General features: G+C 41.6%; 1 protein-coding gene across 1 annotated transcript in view; it reads left to right on the top strand.

The window, feature by feature from the left end:
* The window catches only part of ESYT1 (extended synaptotagmin 1), an 81,843-nt gene that overhangs the window by 35,024 nt on the left and 22,997 nt on the right, over positions 1-23,822 (top strand). The window contains exons 3-14 of the mRNA XM_063426404.1: positions 5,216-5,257; positions 7,233-7,367; positions 7,886-7,959; positions 8,350-8,422; positions 8,552-8,641; positions 11,489-11,544; positions 12,010-12,130; positions 12,409-12,585; positions 16,943-17,025; positions 21,308-21,356; positions 21,448-21,537; positions 23,161-23,256. Of these exons, the coding sequence (XP_063282474.1) occupies positions 5,216-5,257; positions 7,233-7,367; positions 7,886-7,959; positions 8,350-8,422; positions 8,552-8,641; positions 11,489-11,544; positions 12,010-12,130; positions 12,409-12,585; positions 16,943-17,025; positions 21,308-21,356; positions 21,448-21,537; positions 23,161-23,256 (1,086 nt within the window). The remainder of the gene's footprint in view (positions 1-5,215; positions 5,258-7,232; positions 7,368-7,885; positions 7,960-8,349; positions 8,423-8,551; positions 8,642-11,488; positions 11,545-12,009; positions 12,131-12,408; positions 12,586-16,942; positions 17,026-21,307; positions 21,357-21,447; positions 21,538-23,160; positions 23,257-23,822) is intronic.

Below are 23,822 nucleotides of genomic sequence, written 5' to 3'. Positions count from 1 at the left end.
AGAGCGTAAACATGCAAACAAAATAAAATTAAATTATGTTAATCTGCTAAGGTATGCGTGACTAAACGGTACATGCTAATGGCCAAGACAGAAAAGGTTGAGTTAACGCTGGTCTATCTGTTTCCGCCCGTATATAACCTGATAATTGACTGTCTACTGCTATTTATATAAACGGCATAAAAGAGTTTGCTAGGACTATTAAGTTGTTCTACACAGTGGTGTACAGTAACTAACATGTGAATCAGCGTGATGTGCACCGTGGAGAAATAACAATAAAGTTAACGCAAAGGCGAGTTTTACATTAGATTATAGATTTCAGTACGTAGTAAAACATGGCATTGACATGCTTGTGAAATAAAAATGATATAACCTAAGAGTATAATACTCGCTTGAACATGGGCATAGGTATACTTAGTGTTTAATCGATGGACTACAGGTAATACCCCCCTGTGATCCCCTGTGCGGGCAGTCCAAAAAACAAAGTCATACATAAAATAGAGATGCCAGCCGACATACGTGGAAATTCAGTTGGGGCATAGGAGACTGAGTGACGATGGGCATTTTGCCTGACTTGGATTCCAAGTCCCGTTGGGGTCAGCCGATGCCCAGTCGGGGCTGGATGCATGCCCCCAATGTTGATAGATGCAGCTTGTGTAGTCCCCCTGGTGCGAGGCAGCTTAGAGCCCCTGAGCCATGTGGGTGTGTGTTGGCTGGTGAGTATAGTGCCTTCCAATCTGTGTGCCGGGCTGGGTTAACTTGTCTTGAGCTGTGACAGCTCCCTGTGTGTGTTCTCAGCACGTTCTCCTCCCAGAGTTTTGTGTCCCTCCGTCTCATTCGCTGTGTCGGGCCGGTCTTGCCCCATTGAGGCTTGAGTCTCGTTGCAGGTCTTCGATGAGGGTGCCGTGGGGGTCCTCTCTTGGGTATCCCCAGGGATCCAGGCCCGGTTTTGTTGTTGCCCACCCTGGTGCTCAGGTGTGGTCCCGAGGTGGTCCCTTGCCCGATATGGACTGTTGCGGGTACAGGGTTAGGGGGTGATTCTGCTTCACTCCGTCGGGTACCTCGTGGTGCAGTGCATGCCGTCAGTGGCTTGTGTTTCGGTGTCCGCATGCGAGCCTTCAGTTGCTTCCAGAAGGAGGAAAAGATAAGATTTAGCCGGAGCTCTGTTGTCAGCCACACATCAAGTGGGTAGGCTGTATGGACGGTATCCGCCATTTTGGAGGCCCTTGTGATGGTAGGTGCAGGTCTCTGTATCGTGTTCGTTTGTCCACCGCTTTGTAGGGGTATCATGAGGGGGTAGACCGGGATGACCCCCGCCGGTCCAGAGGGGGGGGAACGAGGGCCCAAGGTCTGAGTCTTGGCCGGTTGTGGCTGCAGGAAAGCGGCCGTCCCTCCTGCGCCCGCCATGCTTGTAGGCCTCACCATGGTGCTGGGTGTATGGGGTTTTGTTCGTCGTTTGTTTGGTGTCTACCTGTGCACCCCGATGTCCCCACACTCTGGGTAGCCTTTCTGTCTCGCTTAGTAGCCGTTGTGGCCCTTAAAAGTCGCTATAATTGCTGTATTTAGCAGGAGCTGTTATGATGTGTGTCCTTTCAGCTTCAAGGTCAGGCCCGCCCCCCTTTTCCCTTTTTTATAACAGACCCGGCAACGTTTCTGGGGATTTATTTTTTTTTGTAAGAGCAGATTGATGGCTTCTTTATTATCCCCATGAGCATGGTAAGAGCCCAGAATTTTTTAAGTTCAGGGACATCTGTGGGATGCCAAGCATGCTCCCTGACTGTATAGCTACCTGGATTGGTCTGAATAAATTGGCTAGCGTATAAATTAGTCTGGGAAACAATCTCCTCCCAGATGGTATCCCCTAAAAATAACTCCATATATTGTATAGGGGAGAAGTCAACCACATTCACATTAATGCCTGCGTTGGCACTAAAAGGGGGGATGTTGGGCTCAGCTGACTGTGGAGGTACCCAGTCCTCCTCCACATTCGGCGTAGCAGGGGAAGCATAGCTTTTTTTAGCAGCCGGCTCACACACAGATGACATGTCACTAGACGTGCCGCTAAACTGACCTGGATCAAAATCGGACGCAGTGTCAGTGGCGTCAGAGTCTGACGCCAAGAAGGCATATGCCTCCTCCAAGTTGTACATGCGCTGCATGTTTCACACTAACAGACTAAACTAACAAAATACTAAACACAATTTTTTTTTTTTTTTTTACACTAAAACAGACTAAAACAGTAATCCCTAAACTAACTCCTGTTAGAAGAATCTAATGGAGATTTGGGTAAAGGAAACTGACAGACTATGACAGACTATGACAGACTACGACTACGACACAGATTTTTAAAATAAAGTTAACCCTTAAGGGCAAAAAACAAACAAACAGACAGTACAAATGCACTGTCTGTAACAGATCTGGCAGGGAAGGGATTAAAATTGGATTTTTATTCAATGCTGATACTTTTTAATACTTTCTGGAACACCTGCTGCAACAAACTATCAGATCTCTGTCTCTCTCGCCTCACAAAACGCTACAGAGGGGAGAGAGGCAGAGATCAGTGTCAAAGTGAGTGTTTGTAACACCCACTTTGACACCAGCCAATTGTGAGCGATCGCGGATCGCTCACATGCCGCAATTGGCTGTTACTATCTGCCTGGGATGCCGGGCAGATAGTAACAACGGGATTTCGGCGGACGTGATCTCCGATCGCTCCCGCCGCCCGTTTTCCGTTAGGACGGTTCAGGACCGTCCTCGGTCGGCAACGCAAAAATGTCGAGGACGGTCCTTAACTGTCCTGCGTCCTGAAGGGGTTAAATATGGCTTTCCTTCTTGGGCATTCCACACATTCAGCAAAACAGACATTGAAATGCAATTTTCTCCCAGTTTTATTTTATTTATTTATTTATTTTGCTTATAATTTCATTATTTACATTTTTTAAAATCCAGTCTCGATTTGCACTAAGATGTTTTTTTCACACAAACTGTTCTCAGTCTTTTGCAACAGCAACTCCATGTAGAGATAATATAGATATCATTAGCATTGTACATTCTGCCTGTGTCAATACAGCCTAGGAAACACTGTGAATGAAAAAAATAAAATGTTTATAGAATAAGAATTTTGAGGTTTGGCTGTTCTGTGGTCTGTTCACTGTGTTAATCACACGTTACCATGGAAGTTCCTCTTCCTCTTTACATCTTCATAAACACGACGACTGTTATTTATTTTTCATCTTCATAAACGGCTTTATCCTGTATAAGTTTTCTGCCACCACTTTGCCCTACTTTCAGAAAAGGTTCTCAGAAAATAAAGCCACCATAGGCACACGATCATCATGCTTCAGATAAAGCAACAGCCAGCCGGAAACCCGCCTTAGGAGCTGCAGCTTTGCCCTTGATATAACCAGCTTTTGTGTTTGATTTTTGTTCCATTTTGATTGTGCAGAGGGCAGTGCCAGTTAACCCTGAGTGGCTTTACAGCTCCATATATGTAATGAATGCTTCCTAGAATATGGTGTTTAATTGTGGTGGTGCCTTTATGGGAGTTTATTCGCAACCATGAATTGGGACAAAGAAAAGTAAAGCTACAGGTCAAAAAACAATACTGGTAATAGACTTAACTCGGCTCTTTTGGCCTAACCTTTGCTTAAAATAAGTCTCTATAGAAAAAGTCCGATATTGTCCATTGGTACATTAGGAAGCTGGAATTCCAAATACATTCTACCTCCTAAACATTTTTCCTCCAAATAAAGTGATGCCCACGTATAATTTGCGCTTAAAACACCATTATTTTCAATCATGTTCACTGATTTGTTATATTTATAGATTCATACTTCTCACGTGGCTCTTAGTAGGGAAAGTCTTTATTTTGATTTCACATCCTGCTGTCCTCCTCTATCCTAATCCTCAAGCAAGATAAAAGTCCCTGGGGACTGAAATGTTAACTTGTGCTAAATAAAAGCATCAGTAATATATTTCACTAGACCTCTGAGTGCACTCTTCTTGATTTATTTAATATATACATATATATGTATTATACATGATATCCATAAAAGTGTTAGAACACACCTCTTAATTATTGATTTCAGGTGTTTTAATCAGACCCATTGGCATAGGTCACAGGTGTATAAAATGAAGCACAATCCAGTGGTGTAAAGCACACTGCCATCGGACTCTAGAGCAGTGGAACCGTGTTCTGTGTAGTGACGAATCACACTTCTCTGTTTGGTAGTCTGATGGATGAGTCTGGGTTTGGCGAATGCCAGGAAAAGGTTACCTGCCTGACTGCATTGTGCCGAGTGTATTGTTTGGTGGAGGAGGGATAATGGTATGGGGCGTTTTTTCAAGGGTTGGGCTAGGCCCCTTACTTCGAGTGAAGGGAAATCTTAATTTTTCAGCATACCAATACATTTAGGACAATGCTATGCTCACAACTTTGTGTGCACAGTTTGGGGAAGGCCCTTTTCTAGTCCAGCATGAATGCTCTGCTAGATGAATGGGCAAACATTACTGCAGAATGACCCTAAAAAAGAGTGGAATATGTTATAGTTGCAAATGGAGGACCAACTACTTATTAAAGGACCACTATAGGCACCCAGACCACTTCAGCTCAATAAAGTGGTCTGGATGCTAGGTCCTTCTAGGATTAACCCTGCCTGCTTTAAACATAGCAGTTTCAGAGCTTCAGCCCGGCGGGAGTGGGACCCTGAGAGTGGGGACACCCTCAGAGCACTATAGTGCCAGGAAAACAAGTTTGTTTTCCTGGCACTATAGTGATCCTTTAATGCAATTAATGTCTGTATATTTAGAATGCGATGTTATAAATGTCCCTGTTAGGGTAATGGTCTGGTGTCCCCATACTGTTGTTCATATAGTATCCACTATCCAGTGCTCCTCATAGATGAGCATTGGGGACCATAGGTGCATGCACGACACTATCTGCGATCCGCCATTGATTCAGTCATAAGAAATTATTGAATGTAATGATTCTCCGTGACAAGATGTGATGGCACTGCACATGAAGCATATTATTCTGTAATACCATATGACATAGCTTCTTTGTCAGGGAGAATGTTACCTCTTTTATTTTAGAATCATATCTTCTGTGTGATGCATAACCTAAAAAATGCATTTATTTTGTATATGCTGTAATTTAAAGTTGCATTTTATCTCTCCTTACGTGTTAGGTGTTAATGGATTATTATCTCTTATTCTCCAGGTCACGTTCCCTGATGTGGAGAAAGCTGAATGGCTTAACAAGGTAACAGATGAGTCTTTTGCATATTTGTGGAAGAGTTGTGACCATGTATTGTGCATGTAATCTAAGTTGGTAAAACATACATTATCTTTTCCTTTGACAAAAAAATTATCCAAGGCACAGGCGGGCAAACAATTACTATTATTATTATTATTATATATCATTTATATCAAATGGAAATTATTTAATTATTAGACTATCATACAAGACAAACTGCTTACTAGCATTGATTTTAGACAGCTGCAAAAAAATATAATGGATCTAAACATCCAGAGCTGGATCAATGCAGGGGTTAACAAAATCAACAATATAATAGATAATGGTAAGATAAAAGATTTTAATACTTTAACAGACGAATATAAGCTACAAGCTAAAGAGATATTTACCTATATGAGAATTAAGGGGTATCTTAAAGAGCACTTAATAAAAAATTATTCAGCGAAACATTTAATACTGGAACAATTATTAAAAAACCATACTATTATTAAAAAGTTAGTCTCAAAGTGTTTTAATTTAATCGGAACTGACCCGGAAGAAATTATTGGCCTAGTGATATCAAAATGGGAGAAGGAAATAGACAATAACATAAGTTACGATGACTGGATGAAAGCACTGAATTTGACCATAAAAAATGTACACTGTCTGAACTTAGTGGAACTCCAATACAAAATCATGAATAGATAGTATTTAACGCCAGATAAACTTGCTAAAATGTACCCGGATGCATCGGATAAATGCTGGCGCTACGGGGAACATAAGGCAGGAATGCAACATATATGGTGGGAATGTGGTGAGATAAAAAGATTTTGGGATATGGTAACTATGAATATTGAATCATGGACAGGAATTAAGGTCGACAGGAAACCAGTTATTTCTGTTACAACTATATATGTCTCAGAATTTGGATCAATATGTTGTCCTGATAGTCCATACACTGTTAGCAGCTAAAATATCAATTGCTAGGAAATGGAAAGCCAGAGAAATCCCAATATGGGAGGAAGTAAAATCACAATTAATCTATCAGTTGAAAATGGAGATAGGGATAGTTAAAGAACCAAGTACTTTGAAAAACTGGCTAGGTATCATACAGGAAAATTAGTCTATAGATAAACCCTGCTTACATTTGATATAAAGATAGCTAGATGCTATAATAGGAATGTAAAATTACTAAATTAAAATCTAATCTGACTCAAGAGAGCCCTCAGTCTGGACTTTTTGTTTATTTTTGTTTATCTTTGTTAATGTATAGTCAATGTTTTGTATGTTAGATATGTATACACTTGAATTTTTTTTATCACGTAATGGCAATTGGTAAAATGGTAATGCATATCATGCTGTATATGTTTTATATAATAAGAAAAAGAATAAAATATTAAATAAGTAAAAAAAAAAAATTATTAGACTATCAATTAATTCAAATTGGACTGCCACCAAATAAGTATGAGGGTGTCCCTTTGGGTAAGGCACTAGCTTTGGGCACAATGTTTCCTGGGCCCCTGATGCATGAGAGAGTGATTAGAGGCTTTCACTGTGAAATCTCTGAGACAGCATTGCGGGCTGAGCAGCCGGTGAATTTACTGTTAGAAACTCTTTCACCTGCATGGTAACACTGAATCAGGTAGCAGGGTGCTGTGGGACATATCTCGGCATCTGCTGCCTGTCTAATGTTTAGCAAACCGCTTGGAAGCTGGAGGGAAGGATGTGCCATTCAGTACACAGATCTCCTGCTTCCACAACACTAGACACCAGAGATAGACTTGAAGCCTTCCTCCCTTCCCTGCTGTGCAAGATACAGGAGGAGATTAAATCATTACTTGCGTTAGTATGTATCAGTTATCTGCTGTTGATGTTTGTACTATACAATCAGTATTGTTTTTCTTTTTCATAATAATAATTTCACTTTAGAAACCGGTAATCCAGTTAATTACATTAAATCTTTATATATATATATATTATATTCTGTTCCTTCCTTTCCCAGTTTCTGGCACAGATGTGGCCATTCATCAGTCAGTACTTGGAAAAGCTCTTCTCCGATACGATTGCACCAGCAGTACGGTCATCCAACGCTCACTTGTCAACCTTCTACTTCACAAAAATTAACATGGGTCAGAAGGTAAGTAACATATTCATTTCGCCAAAAGTCTACCTGCATCAGAACAAACGTTCTTTAGGACTCTGTACTGCTTTTAACCCCTTCACAGCAGACATTTTTCAGAATCGCCATAATATATTTCTAACCCTTTATCATGTAGAGTTTAGGTAGTTTTTTTGCTCTTTTTGGAGTTTTTTTTTTTTTTCTTCCTCAATAAAAAAAACAAAATAAAAAAAAAACAACAAAAACTAGGAGAAATAGAGGATCAAAAAGGTAGTTAAGGGAATCCCAGTCCACTCAACCTACTTATTAAGCAGTATTAAAGACACTTTAGTTCAGAGATCGGTAGAATCTGCCTCTCTACCGGTCATGTACCTCAGCACCAATGTCTGAATTTCCACGTTGACTATACATAGAATGTACCTTTTTGCAGACTTGCCAAAAAACTGTTCAGTAACTAATTAATGCAGGCACAAATTTCTATTAACATCGCCTGGACAGCATACTAAACTGCATGTTATACACCCTGTGTAATCCAGGCCCCGAAAGTGATTGGAGTGAAGGCACACACTGAACTCAACAAGAATCAGATCATTCTGGACCTCCACCTCAGGTAATTGCTTTTCATGACCATGCTGTCTTGTACTTGTTCCCATAATCAAAATTCCTATAAAACTGATTAGTTTGGTATGCTTGTGTATTTTAAGGCTTGCATTTGGCCATTGAAACTTCTCCAATTAATAACACTCATACTATACTTATGTGTGTGCTTTGCAGTATTTCAGGGGTTGTATTGTCTGTAGAGAATACTAGTATTGGCACCTGTGCTTGATGCTGTTCACCTGTCCCACGTAACCCACATTCTCACTGTTTCACGATCCTCACCCTAATACAGCCTTTCTTTCCATAATACAGCCTTTCATTCCATAATACAGCCTTTGATTCCAGTGAATGACATTCTACTATATTGCGCTGACACATTATTTTGTTTTCTTTTCCACAGTTATGTTGGAGACATGGAAATTGATGTAGAAATAAAGAAATATTTTTGTAAAGCTGGAGTAAAGGGAGTACAGGTGAGGAACATATTTGTCCCTAACTAGTTTTTTGGACTCTTCCTTCTTTAAATTATTGTTTTTACTTTTTGAAAGTAAAATAATCCATGGTTCGCAATATATGATAATCAGATATGTTTACCTTGACAGTTACATGGTGTGCTACGCGTTATCTTGGAACCCCTTATTGGAGACGTTCCTATCATTGGTGCAATAACGTTGTTCTTCATCCGCCGACCGGTATGTCAATATAGACTTTAAACATTTTTATTTTATATCACAAAGAATCCTAGTTTTCAACTACAATATGCGAACCATAGGTAAACCCTGAATTATGCACTAATTGGCAGGGCTGGACTGGGGATACAAAGCAGCCCTGGAAAAAAAATCTATGCCAGCCCTATAAGTCATTTTGCCATGTAATATGTAAGGCTATGTCTTGCCACCCAGAGGATTGAGTAATATAATTTACTATTAATATATAATATTAAATAATATATAAACATATAATAAATATATATTTATATATATATATATATATATATATATATGTGTGTGTGTGTTTATATATTACTCAATTGTCTAGGGTGGCAAGACATAGCCTTACATACTATTGGTTAATATATAGGATCTTGTAAAAGACCCGTTAGGGTCAAAATGTCAATTTTATTTATTTTTGTATTATTTTTTTTTATTGATAAAAAAAAAAAATAAAAAAAAATTGCTGGATATAATTTCATTACATTAAATCACATTTTTTTTCACTTGAAGACCTGAGAGTGCATCCTTGAAAAATATTCGGTGTATATATATATAATTTATTTTTTCCTAATATAAAATATTGGTCCTTTCAGAGTAAAACACTTAATTATACAGTAAGCATACCCACATGCTGACACAGACAATCTCACTGACACACACAAGCTCATTGATACACAACCTCATCGTCAATTTTACTGATATACATAAGCTCATTGACATAAAAACACAAGCTCATGGATGCACACAAATAGGCTCACTGACAGATAATCTCACTGACACACACAGACAAGCTTATTGGTATATGCACACAAACGTAGTATGGACAAACTCTGATGCAGAAGTTTACTACAGGCAAGCTCACTGACACACATGCACACTACACACACGCTCACTACACACAAGCACACTGACACACACGTTAACTACAGACAATCTCACAAAAACACACATGCTCCCTACAGACAAGCTCACTGACACACACATGCTAACCACAGACAAGCTCACTGATACACACATGCTCCTTATAGAAAAGCTCACTGACACACACATGCTCACTACAGACAAGCTCACTGACACACACATGCAAGCTCACTCACTAGCAGCCACACACACACACACACAGAAGCTCACTTACTAGCAGGCACACACACACACACACACACACACAAGCTCACTTACTAGTAGGCACACACACACACACAAGCTCAATTTTTAGCAGGCATACACACACTCACTGGCAGGCGCACACACACACAAGCTCACTCACTATCAGGCAGGCACACACACACAAGCTCACTCACTAGCAGGCACACACACAAGCTCACTCACTAGCAGGCGGGCAAACACACACACACACACACAAGCTCACTCACTAGCAGACACACACACACACTAGCAGACATGGGGGGAGGCTTTTTTTGTGTGCAAATTTTATATTACTCACATATATTAATGCTTAGATTGCTCATGTTGCAGTCTATTTCCAGGCATCTAAATCATCTCATTGGTCAGTCTGGGGCCACTAAAAATGATAATTGGATTTGATGGTGTGAGCAGAGATTTAACCACGCACACCCTGCAATCTATTTCTAATCATTGAAATGCTTACAAATGACTATGACTTTCAATGCTGCATGCAACTTATCAAAAAGTCTGGGGCCACTAAAAAAATGACCCCAGTTGACAGAGGTATTGGAACTCAATAGTGTGAGCAGAGATTTAGCCCTGATCACACCAAATCTTCAGGACATGGCAGTACATAGCTGCATCGAAGTCCACTAGTTAGCACATACTGACACATCCTAGCATCTTCAAAGTGCTGAAGATATTTTTTTATCTATGTAGCATGAGGCTGTACAATACAATGTTTTTACATTTTTGAGAAATTAATTCCATTAATCAATTCACAATGTCACACTCTACTAGTGGTTCCTGTAAGATTACTTTGGACAGTTTTTCTATCTAGAAGATATCCCAGATGCTTGGATTTGAAGTTCTGAAAACTGTTAATTTACGTCTGAATACTGAATGTTTCTCTATGAAAGATCCTGCTATAGAAAGGAGCAGCCATAAACTGTACTCCGAATGGGGAGCCAAGTTATCAGAGGAGGATGGCAAAGCAAACATACACTGTTTACACAAGGATTAGAAAGAATTGGTTGTGTATAGAAGGAGAGAAGATAAAAAAAGATTAAATGGATAACCATTTTTATAATAAATTGTCTTTTATACTCTCAGTTGTTTTAGCGATATTTTTATATTGCTTTATAGCAACCAGTTCCAAGTACTGGTTTTTGCTTGATATTAGTGTACATTTTTATGAACTTTTTCTGTATTTTTCTTATGTCTTTTATCTTTTTAAAAGTAGAATATCTGGTAATGGTAACATTTACCCTGGGTTACTTTCTGTACCAGGATTAAAGATACCTGTGCCACACATATAGATGCAAGATATTTGAGTATTTTGGAGTCAGACACCAAAGAAGATACTGTTTCCATTTTATACTTTATCCGAACACATTAGAGTCTAACACTTAAGACAAGATTCTACATTCATCTATTGTATTAAGAAAGCTCCTGGATACTTGTCACTATTTTATACAGTACTACTCCCCTTTTTTATACTATCTCTGTGGGTTTTTGGTGAATCCCTATATCCTTCAAGTTTTAGAGCTTTCTTCTGATAGTTTTATTCCCTCTTTTTGTCTGTATATTCTTTTCTTAGATATCAGAATTTTTGCACACTGTTTTTTTTTTTGTTTGTTTGCTGTAGTAGGTGTCAGTCAGTTAACCATCAATGTGTCTTTAACTTCTGTTTTCTGGTAGTTGTTGGAAATAAACTGGACAGGCCTCACAAACCTCTTAGACATCCCTGGACTCAAGTAAGTAGGCCTCATCAATGCAAAAAAATACAAAATACTTTTTGTTTTGTTTTGTTTATAATACTCTTTAATAGCTTTCTTTTCAGATTGTTTTTCCCCCATTTTTTTTATAAAATTCTTTACAACACATATAAACATGCAACAATAATTACAAGAGTATGCATGTTAATTCAACATCGGCACAAAAGAGAAAACAAGTCAAATCTCTTGCACTTACAACATATAACATTAATCTAATTGGCTGCCAGCCGGGTACGAGGATTATCGCAGCTTCATTAAGACTTTTGTTTTTAACACAGTAACTCTTCCTCTCCCAAATGTATAAACTTCCTGTACTTTTCACTCTCCTAATTCAGTGTTGTCTTATGTATGAATCAATGCTTGGCTATAATTTGTCTACACATCATATTTTCACCTTGCATTTCTTTGTCTTCCTTCCTACACGTTCATATTTTATATCTACAGCGTCATGTCTGATACCATGATCATGGACATAATTTCTTCTTACCTGGTGCTGCCAAATCGGCTGACTATCCCATTAGCACCTGACCTTCATTTGGCTGAACTGCGTTCCCCCTTGCCTAGGGTATGGATTTTTTTGTTGATTTTTTTTTTATTTTTTTAAAGGGTTTATTAATCTTTTAGGTTTTGATAAAGCTGCTTTTTTTTTTTTTTTTTGGTTGTCACTTTTTTTTTTCTTCTCCACAGTCCTTGTCTTTCTCTTCGCTTTCTTGTGCATTCTAATATATTCTGTGTGTGTGTGTGTGCGTGTGTGCATCTATATGTATGTATGCGTGTGTGTGTGTGTATATATATATATATCTTCCTTGTGTTTTTGATACAACTTTTATTCACACTTTTTAGGGCATTGTACGCATACATCTCATGGGAGCTCGTAACCTTAGTGCAAAAGATCTGAAGGTCAAAGGATTGATAGCGGGGAAGTCAGATCCTTATGCCATTGTCCGTGTGGGGACTCAGGTCTACAACAGTCGCATCATTAATGAGGATCTCAATCCTGTCTGGAATGAGATGTATGAGGTATGATTGTATGCAGAGCACTTTTTACTTGGAGTAGATATTTGGTCGTTATATTAAACCTCACAGAGGAGGTTTTTGTTTAACTAGGATTTGATTTTCATAATAAAGAAGTTTATGGATATATTTAAACCTGAAATTTCCATTTAGAATATTTTTTAAAGTACATGTGGATATGAGAAATTTTTAAAATTAAATTCAGATATGAGGCTAAATTATTATTTAGTAGACATTGTTTATTTAATGTCTAATAAATATTTTAAAAAAAATTATGCAATTAATAGCACTTCAGACATTTATATAGCACTAGATTTTCTCATTCATCAAATTCTTGTTCATTCTGACATTTGCATTTCCTATAAAATGAAAGAATTATATAGTTCAGTGTGCAATCATTTACTGTACTACAGAGTTGAGTAATATATCATTAAATATACTTGTTTTATATCACACTTGCTTTATCTACTGCCTTTGCGTTCACCTATGTGTGTTTTTATAAAATGTTTGGATGTTATCTGCTGCTCTCAGGTTATGCTGTACAATTGTGGCAATTGTTAAGCATTTTTCATAAACCTTGGCTAATTAGATGGCCTTCTGTGGGATTAAAAATAACATGCATTCTATTGTTCACTACTTCAAAGCAACAAGATAAAGATTTAAATGTCTGTAGCTGACAGAGATAAAATGAGAACTTTAGGGGGCGGAGCTTGAACTCAAACCTGAACGGACGCCATATTCCAGAGCTCTCCCTGAGTGATCCTTAATCTGCCCGATATCGCCCAAATTACTGCCGATCCGACTTTGTAACCCGAAGAACCTGAACAAGCAAGCGGGGCTGAACCGGCTGATGCCTTTTTTCCAGCCACAAAAGCAACAGAAGCGGCGCCGCCGAATTGAGGCCTACCGCCCGCTGACAACCTCGGACCTTGAGGCACTCCTGAGGAGCAGCTACGCAGGCCACCCGGAGGAGGCAGAGCCGACACACGACACAGCTATGGGCCGACGGTCACAGAAACCGACTGCAGGTTCCGACACCAGGGATATCGGGTCCTTGTTCCAACGGCCGGCACAACACCAGACCCATGCACCCTCGGAGGAACCACAAACTGAGGCCGAAACCGAGCCACGAGGCCGAGAGTCAGAAGCGTTGCCAGCCTCCCGGGCACCAATGATACCAAACGCAGATGCCTCAGACGACACCGCTCCGTCCACTAAGGGCGACCTGAAAATTCTTCTTGCAGACATACATAAACTGCTTGAGGCGGACTCAGCTAAACTGAAAACCGAACTCAAAGAGGTCAGAGAGAAGGTGGGAGCGATGGAAGATGGGGTAACGGAAGCACACGACAAGATCCACGCGGTGCAAGACACGGTCCTCCAGCTGCAACAGACCCAAAGAATCCTGATGGGCAGGCTCGCAATTATGGAGGACCGACACGGCCGGCTTAACATAAAAATCAGGGGAGTCCCGACCACAGTGTCCACAGAGGAGCTGCCCCACTACACAAGACGCCTCCTCGCAACCATATTACCTCCAGCAGCAGCCCGCAAAATGACCCCAGAGGGGGTATACCGTCTCCCCTCGACGACCCACACAAAACCTAACCTGATCCGGGATGTCATCCTGAGATGCCGCAACATCCAGGAAAAGATTCAGGTCATGCAAGCCGTGAGGGACAAGACGCCACTTACCTTTGAGAATTCAGCACTGCTGTTCTTCCAGGATCTATCCAAGGCGACGCTGCTGTGGAGAAAATCCTGCAGCCCCGTCACCGCTCAACTACGAGCCGCAGGCATATCATACCGGTGGGGAGCAGACAACTGTATTCAGGTCACACGAGCGGGGACCACGCATATCTTGCAAGCCATGGGAGAAGCTGCATCGTTCCTCCGAACCCTGGGACTGCCTGATAAGACCACAACCCCTGGACTATCTACAGACACCCGGGACCCGACCACAGCGACACCCTTCATGCCGCGTTCCAGAGCCGCACCGACACCAGACCCGTGAGACGCCGTACTGAGAGCTGTTACTAGGCCATGTTGGCAGGTCCCAGCTACACACACCGTATAGACTCTGTTGGAACTTTAGACGAACACTCTCTGGACTGGCCCACACTGCCCGAGCTGTAAACGCTTCATGTTTACGTTCACATGTTTTTCTTATGTTTTTTCCTTTTTCTTTTTACATTTGTTAGGCTAATGTACCCCTCCTGCTATGAGGACACCCTCTCCCCCCCCCCCCCCCGCACATAGAGGCACTTACCCTACATGACCATGGAGGGGGAACAGGAGGAACAAACACAAAACCCAAGGCCTAACGACTAAACAAACACCCTTACAAGGGTTAGACCAAGGGCCCAGCCGTTAAAGGGCGTCAACACCACCCCCCCCCGTAGCCCCCCTAGGTTAGGGGCACTGAGCTAGCCCGCATTGGTAACCTTTTCGGTGAGAATGCATAGATAGTCACCACGTCGGATTAGCACACACAATGGCTATACCCCACATCACTCCAATCCCGGCTTCAATCGCCCGAAAAGTACCTAGCGGCTACTAACCTTCAGAAGCATCATTAATATAATTCTTTAGCATGCTACAAACAGTTTTTCCCGCGTTGTAATTATTGTCAGCCTATATGCTTGAATTCTAATGTACTTGTTTCCCTCTCATTGTCTGACATAATATGTTCCTACTTGTATGCTACCTTTAAAAAAAAAAAAAAAGTGCAGTTTTATTTTTTATATGCTACTAAGATATCTCATGTGAAACACTTGTACTCTATACCGATAACTCTGCTTGTCAAACCACTGCACGATCAAAATAAAGAATTTAAAAAAAAAAAATGAGAACTTTACCCTCACATAAATCATATATATCAGCAATAAACACTATTTCATGAAATTTACCAGTTTGTGTATGTTTTTGCTACTGAGACCAGTTTATAGAACTTGCAGAATCTAGCACACTCAACTTCAAATCGGCGTCAAAGCTCACACAGTTCTTTAAAGAGGCATTCTAAGCACTGAAACTACTACTCATTAATGTAGTGCTTTTAATGCAAAAATGCTGTCTCTTTTCTCTGCCAAAGTAAAACATTGCCTTTTCTTAGAAAAGGCAATGTTTACTTTTGTCAGAGATCAACTCTAGCAGCTGTCAAACTGCCAGCCACTAGAGGCACTACCTCCTTAACACTTTTGAAAACCAAAGACCTTGACATTCAGCATCATCACCCACAACATGATGATGCCAAACACATCCAAAGTTTGTTAGAGAAGCATCGGATTCAGTACTTCTCTGCTAAAAGCAAGATTTAAAGAGCAGGAGATTACTGCTCATGCACTGTAGGACCTCCAGGACAAGCAATGAATTTGACCATGATGATCAAGGATGGGTACCATATTTTTGGCAAATCTCACTGTAACAACCTAATGTCCACTGTTATGACATTAAACCTCTTACAAGAGACATCCATTCTCTTGGGACTCTCTGCAGTGCATGGTTTACAAAGGGCTCTGTAAATATGACATGGTGCAAAGCCTGAGAGTATATGGTCAACACTGCTAAAAAAATATGTTTATAAAGAGCAGGAATACTGCACTAAATATACATACATTATTGGTTCTGCCGGGAGCAATTAATACATCATACAGAATCCAGCATGCTCCATTTCTAATCCTCTTCCATGCCCACACAGTTCTTAAAATGGCAATCATTCAATTTCCCCATTTCTGTCAAATCCTATGTCAATTTAGAGATTTCTCTTTGCCTGCTCTTTAGCTGCAAATTAAAGAAATGAAATGGTTCACTATGCAAACTGTCTAACCAAAATAATAATTATAAGGTAAATTCAAACATGCATGGTTTCTCATAATACCCTTGTATCATCTGGGATTTTCTATACTACAGAGTTGAGCTGTGTATCATCGCGGTGAAATAAGATACTTGTTTTATGTTACATTTGCTTTATCTGCCGAGTTTAGCTTTGAGTATTTTACAAGATGTCTGTGTCTCTCTTTGCTCTTAGCGTATGCTGTAAAATGGTTTTGTGGCTGGAAGCCATCATTAGGTCATTTTCACAGACTTTGGCTAATTAGATGTCCTTCCTGTGGGATTAAAAAAAACAACAACATGTATTCTATTGTTAGCTACTTCAAAGCAGCAAGATAAAGATTTGAATGTTTTCTGCAGCTGCCTGAGATAACATGAAAACATATACTCTCAAATAAAGCAAGTACATATAGGAACAATAAACACTATTTCATTAAACTTTACCTGTTTGTGTGGTGTATGTATATTTTTGTATTTATGTTTTTATGCCTAAATGCAAGGTAACACTTGTATTATTATATTCCATCTGTAGGCTATTGTAAATGAAGTGCCTGGCCAGGAGTTGGAAGTGGAATTGTTTGATAAGGATCCTGATCAAGATGACTTATTGGGCAGGTTAGTCGCTTTTCCACAGTTTAACTCACCAGACACAAGAAAGTAACAGAACTGTATGGGTTACAAAAAAATGGTTATTCTTCACATCTGTCATTGCAACAATAGGAGGACATTGAGAAGGCTAGCTCACGACTCCTGTTATTTCCCCAAAGCTGGTTATGGGATATTATAGTTTGTATTCCTGGCACCATAGCCCATATTTACTTACCTGATCCCAGGGCCGATGTCCTCTCCGCCTCCTCCGGCGTCACTGCAAGTTCCGTCCATGTATTAGGCCCTCTCCAAAGTAAAGCATTAAATCACTGCTTTCCTGTGGGAAATAGCTGATGCTGGATATCCTCATGCAAAGCATGAGGCCGTCCAGTGTCCGTTACCGAAACCAAAAGTCTGTTAACATCATGTAAGCATCTCCAGTGGCTGTCTGGTATATAGCCACTGGAGCCAGACTTAATGCTGCAATGTAAACATTGCAGTTTCTCTAAAATATGGACACTGCACCCAGACCAATTCAATGAGGTGAAGTGGTCTGTGTGTCTATAGTGTCCCTGTAATATATTTCTCCCCCCGTATCATGCTTAAAAATTGTATTTAAAGTAACCAAGAAGAGTATCCATATGGAAAAAAAATCTATGTTTAAAGGATCACTATAGGGTCAGGAACACAAACATGTATTCCTGACCCAATAGGGTTAAAACAACCATCCAGCCCCCCTGGGCCCCTCATGCCTACATAAATATAGTAGAATCTTACTGTATTCAAGCCTGAAGCTGTAGATCTGCATGCCGTTTGCCTAAAAAAAAAAAAAAATAAGCAGTCTGCTGACATCATCAGAAGTGGAAGCCTGATCCAATCACAATGCTTTCCCATAGGATTGGCTGAGACTGACAAGGAGGCAGATTGGGGCAGAGCCAGCATGATTCAAACAGAGCCCTGGCCAATCAGCATTTCCTCATAGAGATGAATTGAATCAATGAATCTCTGAGGAAAGTTCAGTGTCTGAATGCAGAGCAGCAGAGGGAGGAGACCAGGGGCGGACTGACAGGTCGGGCAGATCGGTCACTGACCGAGGGCCCGAGTCAGTCAGGGGCCCGGCAGCACAGCCATGCTTCTGCTGTGGAGATCAAAGATCTCCACAGCAGAAGGAAGTTAAAGAAAGTGCTGTAAGAAGGTTGCAGGGGCCCATAATGAGTCGAAGGGCCCCTGCAACCCATCAATATGCTAATACCTCCCCCCCATCATTCAGTGAGAGACCTGGCAGCATACCTCTCACTGCCACTCTGCCAGGTCTCCTCTATCTTTGCCTGCTCAGTGCTCCGTGTGAGGATGGGAGGGGGGGCAGGAAGTGACATCACCCGCTGCTTCCCTCTCAGCACTCACAGCATGGATGGAGGGTGAGAAGAGGAGCCTGGCCTGACAAGTGCTGCTTCAGGAGATGGAGGGAGAAAACATCAGATTTTACAGGTAAGCAGGCCCATACACACATTGCCCCCCCCCCCCATACACACACTGCCCCCCCCCCATACACACACTGCCCCCCCCCATACACACACTGCCCCCCCCCCATACACACACTGCCCCCCCCCCATACACACACTGCCCCCCCCATACACACACTGCCCCCCCCATACACACACAGCCCCCCCCATACACACACTGCCCCCCCATACACACACTGCCCCCCCATACACACACTGCCCCCCCATACACACACTGCCCCCCCATACACACACTGCCCCCCCATACACACACTGCCCCCCCCATACACACACTGCCCCCCCATACACACACTGCCCCCCCCATACACACACTGCCCCCCCATACACACACTGCCCCCCCCATACACACACTGCCCCCCCCATACACACACTGCCCCCCCATACACACACTGCCCCCCCATACACACACTGCCCCCCCATACACACACTGCCCCCCCATACACTCACTGCCCCCACACACACACACTGCCCCCCATACACACACTGCCCCCCCATACTCACACTGCCCCCCATACTCACACTGCCCCCCCATACACATACTGCCCACCCATACACATACACTGCCCAACCATATATACACACACTGCCCCACATACACACACTGCCCCCACATACACACACTGCCCCCATACACATACACTGCCCACCCATACACATACACTTCCCACCCATACACATACACTGCCCACCCATATACACACACTTCCCACCCATACACATACACTGCCCACCCATATACACACACTGCCCACCCATATACACACACTGCCCACCCATACACATACACTGCCCACCCATATACACACACTGCCCACCCATATACACACACTGCTCACCCATATACACACACTGCCCACCCATATATACACACACTGCCCACCCATATATACATATATACTGCCCACCCATATACATACACTGCCCACCCATATACATACACTGCTCACCCATATACATATACACTGCCCACCCATATATATATATATATATACACTGCCCACCCATATATATATATATATTTATACACTGCCCACCCATTTATATATATATACACTGCCCACCTATATACATACACTGCCCACATATATATATATATATATATATATATACACACACACACACACACTGCCCACCCATATATACACATACACTGCCCACGCATATATACACGCACACACTGCCCACCCATATATATACACACACACACTGCAGACACTGCCCACCCATTGATATACACACACTACATACACTACTCACCAATATATATACACACACACACACACACACACACACACTACATACACTCCCTACCGTTATATACACACCGACTGCATACGCTGCCCACACATATACACACACTGCATACACTACCCACCCATATATGCACACACACTGCATACACTGCCCACCCATATATACACACACATTGCCCACCCATATATACCCATACACTGCCCACCCATATATATATACATACACTACCCACCCATATACACACACACACTGCCCAACCATATATACACACACACACTGCCCACCCATATATATATACACACACACACACACACTGCATACACTGCCCACCTATATATACACCATACACACACACGGCCCGCCCACACATACACTGCCCCCACACACACCATACACATACATACATTGCCCCCACACACTGCCCTCCCCATACACACACTGCCCCCACACCATACACATTCACACACTGCCCCCCATACACACATACACTGCCAAAACACACACACCCCCTACACATTCACTCACTACACCCCCCCCCACACACACACACACTGAACCTTTCACACACACTGCACCACTCACACACACCACTGCTCCTATGCCCTACTACAGCCTCATGTCCCAGCAGACCCCAGGTAAGTTGTCAAACTGTTCTCAAACGGTTTGACTACTTACTTTAAAATTCTTTTTAACATTTACTTAGTCCTTAAAGGACCACTATAGGCACCCAGACCACTTCAGCTCAATGAAGTGGTCTGGGTGCCAGGTTCCTCTAGTTTTAACCCTGCAGCTGAAAACATAGCAGTTTCAGAGAAACTGCTATGTTTCACTAAGGGTTAATCCAGCTTCTAGTGGTGGTCTCACTGACAGTTCGTTAGAGGCGCTTCCGCGATTCTCACTGTGAAAATCACAGCGAGAAGACAAGCTGGACGTCCATAGGAAAGCATTTAGTAATGCTTTCCTATGGGCGGTTTGAATGCGTGCGCGGCTCTTGCCGCGAATGCGCATTCGAATCTGACGTCGGCAGAGGAAGGAGAATTCCCCAGAGCCGAGGGAGCCCGGCTCCACTCTAATATTATAGTGCTACTTTAATATTTTGTCTTCGAAGGGCCCTGGACCTAATTTTGTCCGGGGGCCCAGAAGGCTGTCAGTCCACCCCTGGAGGAGACACTGAATGTTTGGATGCATTTAAGGCAGCCATGACCCAGGAAGGATCTATAGTAGCCATCTGAGGAGTGGCCAGTGAAGTTATCACTAGGCTGTAATGTAAACACTGCATTTTCTCTGAAAAGACAGTGTTTACAGCAAAAAGCCTGAAGGTAATGATTCTACTCACCAGAACAAATTCAATAAGCTGTAGTTGTTCTGGTCACTATAGTGTCCTTTTAAATTGATTCATTGCAAGAACAAATTAAATGGTTTTGAAATGTAAATGCCTAAATCTGTGGTTTTTGGGGGATTATTTTTTTGAGGGGGAGCAGTGGTATTTGCTTGTTAGTCATTTAGATTGTCCTATCTTCCCTCTCTTTCAGGATGAAGTTAGATCTTGTTGAAGTAAAGAAAGCACATGTTCTGGACAAGGTTAGAATCAACAGCATATTCTGCTGCCTGTTGGAATGAGAAAGGCAACAATATGTATACCTGATATCTTATATTGCGTTCTCTCTTTCAGTGGTTCACACTAGATGATACAAAGACAGGCCAACTACACCTCCGGCTGGAGTGGCTCACTCTCATGCAAAATGCTTCCAAGCTTGAGCAGGTAAGAAAAAAGAGGGTCATTCAAGTCACAAAGTATGCATAGGTATTTCTTGACAAGAATCCTGTTGATTCACATTATGGGTGGCAGTACAAGGGTTAATAAAAGACTCCTTGTTATGAACGTCAGTAGTTATGGTACTTTGTTCGCCTATTCGTTCCCCAATTGCTGAGCATCAGTGATTATAGCTACAGCTAGGGTGTGTAGATGAATAGTCAGGTGAATGCAGTTTCCAAGAAGAATCTCCCCATCAAAGGAAAGGTTACCCAAGCATGAGCCTAGACTTCATGAAGGGTACAACAGGAATAATGTTTTATTGATGCCACACTGTTTTTTTGGGGGGGAAATCCTCCTGCAAGAGGAACTCCTACAGTACACAAAAGTGACAACCAATCATAATGCTTATTTACAGTAAAACACTCCCTCTCTCTCTGCCTGATGATAATTAGGTAAGCTAAGGGATAACCCAATTATCTCCAGGCAAAGAGCACACAATTTCCCCAAAACTTGGAACACCCCTTTAAACACATGGTATCCCCACAAATGACATATCCCCTGATAGCCCCGATCTGGGAGACAAACATATTCAAATTTCAGGGGTTTTTGAAAAGTGTGGAAGTCTTAGTTCACAGACCGCACACAAGGCTACTGCCCAAAACAGTTCCATGAATTCAGTGTGTGCGGTCGGTCAATTTCGAAAAAGGCATAAAGGTGAATTAAAGCACGAACGGAGCCTCTGGCTCATAGGAGCGAGGTTCCCCTTGTTTGTGGGAACCAAACTACCGAACGGCGCTCTCCTGGCTGTTCAGCAACAAAAGGAAGCAGGCGTTCGTAAGTGCAAACAAGATGGCCGCCTTTTTCTCTTCCACGTGGCGCTCGACTATGCGAACGGCGGCCGCCCAGTGAGAGCACTCAATTGACGGTTCCCTTTGAAGTTAATGAGCCAGGTGGGAGGTCAGTGTTCGGTAGTTTAAACTACCGAACCAATAAAACTCAGAATAAACGAAAGACATAAGAAAATCCTGAAATCAAGTCTATTTTCTTCACACTACTGCACACCCATAGGTACTCGTTATCATTAATAAAGGATTGGGTGTCTATGGGGGCACTCTACTGGGCTTCCACAGGAAACTCTGCTTCAACCATTCATTTATAAATAACCATTTCTAGCTAGTTTGAGATTTCCTCTAAATTATGCAATCCAGTGGCACATCTTGACCTTGGTGAATAACTTCATAGATGTAATAAAACACAGGATAGTCTGCACAAGCCGTAAAAAGAGTCTAAAGTTAGTGAGTATATTTCCGGATCTTGTATTTTTGGGGTTTTAACTCGAAAACTTTGTATTAGTTTATTATCAATCTGTTTTATAATAAATATACATTCTGTTTTTATTCAATACTCAGATTTTGTGCTAGAAGTAGAGGAATCTGTGACTAATCTGTGTTAGTTCCCTCATTCCTGCTAGAGAACATGTATCTATGAACTTGACCTAAATGCCTCATAGATGTGTCCTCCAGTGGAACGATATGCATTTAATGAGATTGAATAAACCACCTACATGGTGCACTAGTGAACACAAAATAGTGACTTGCTTGTCTTCTTGTCTTGTATTTCTTAATACAGATAATGAAGATCAACAGAGAGATTTCTTCAAAAATGACAGGGGAGCCTTCTGCCGCAATCTTGATCATCTATCTGGACAGGGCTCAGGATCTGCCAGTAAGTATGAAGTGCTTTTATTGAAGAAGAGGGAAAAATGGGTGATTGTAGATGACTAGTTACTATTAGATGTCATGAATGGATACCAATAGAATTAGTATAGCTGTGTGATCATTAAGCAGATATGATGGTCCTACAATCTACATATAGACTAATGTTTCCAAGCTTGGGCAGGTAATAAGGAAGAGTCTAGGTCTTGTGAGGACTTTACATTTTTTTTTTATTAATTCTTTATTTGTGATAAGAAGTCAGATTTAAAAATACCATACAGCAAATGTGGAGACCACTGATACATAGCAACAAAAGGTTTTGCAATACAACATACAGGTAACATGAAAAGTGAAAACATAACAGATCTTCTGAAATCCGTGGTTTTCTCTGCGGTTCCATGCATTTCATCCGATTCTCATGGCTGCCATACTTTTTAAAAAAGGCTGGAAGTGTGTTACATACTTGCTCTTTTAGTTTGCCATTTAATACATGTCTTTAAGCTTTTAGGAGGGCTGTTGCAATGGATGGTGTATCAACCTGCATCCACAATTGAGCTATAGCTCTCCTAGCTGCTT

Source organism: Pelobates fuscus, chromosome 1, assembly GCF_036172605.1.
Source record: "Pelobates fuscus isolate aPelFus1 chromosome 1, aPelFus1.pri, whole genome shotgun sequence".
NCBI lineage: Eukaryota > Metazoa > Chordata > Amphibia > Anura > Pelobatidae > Pelobates > Pelobates fuscus.
The sequence above is the reverse complement of the archived record's forward strand: the minus strand, read 5'-3'. Positions and strand labels throughout refer to the sequence as shown.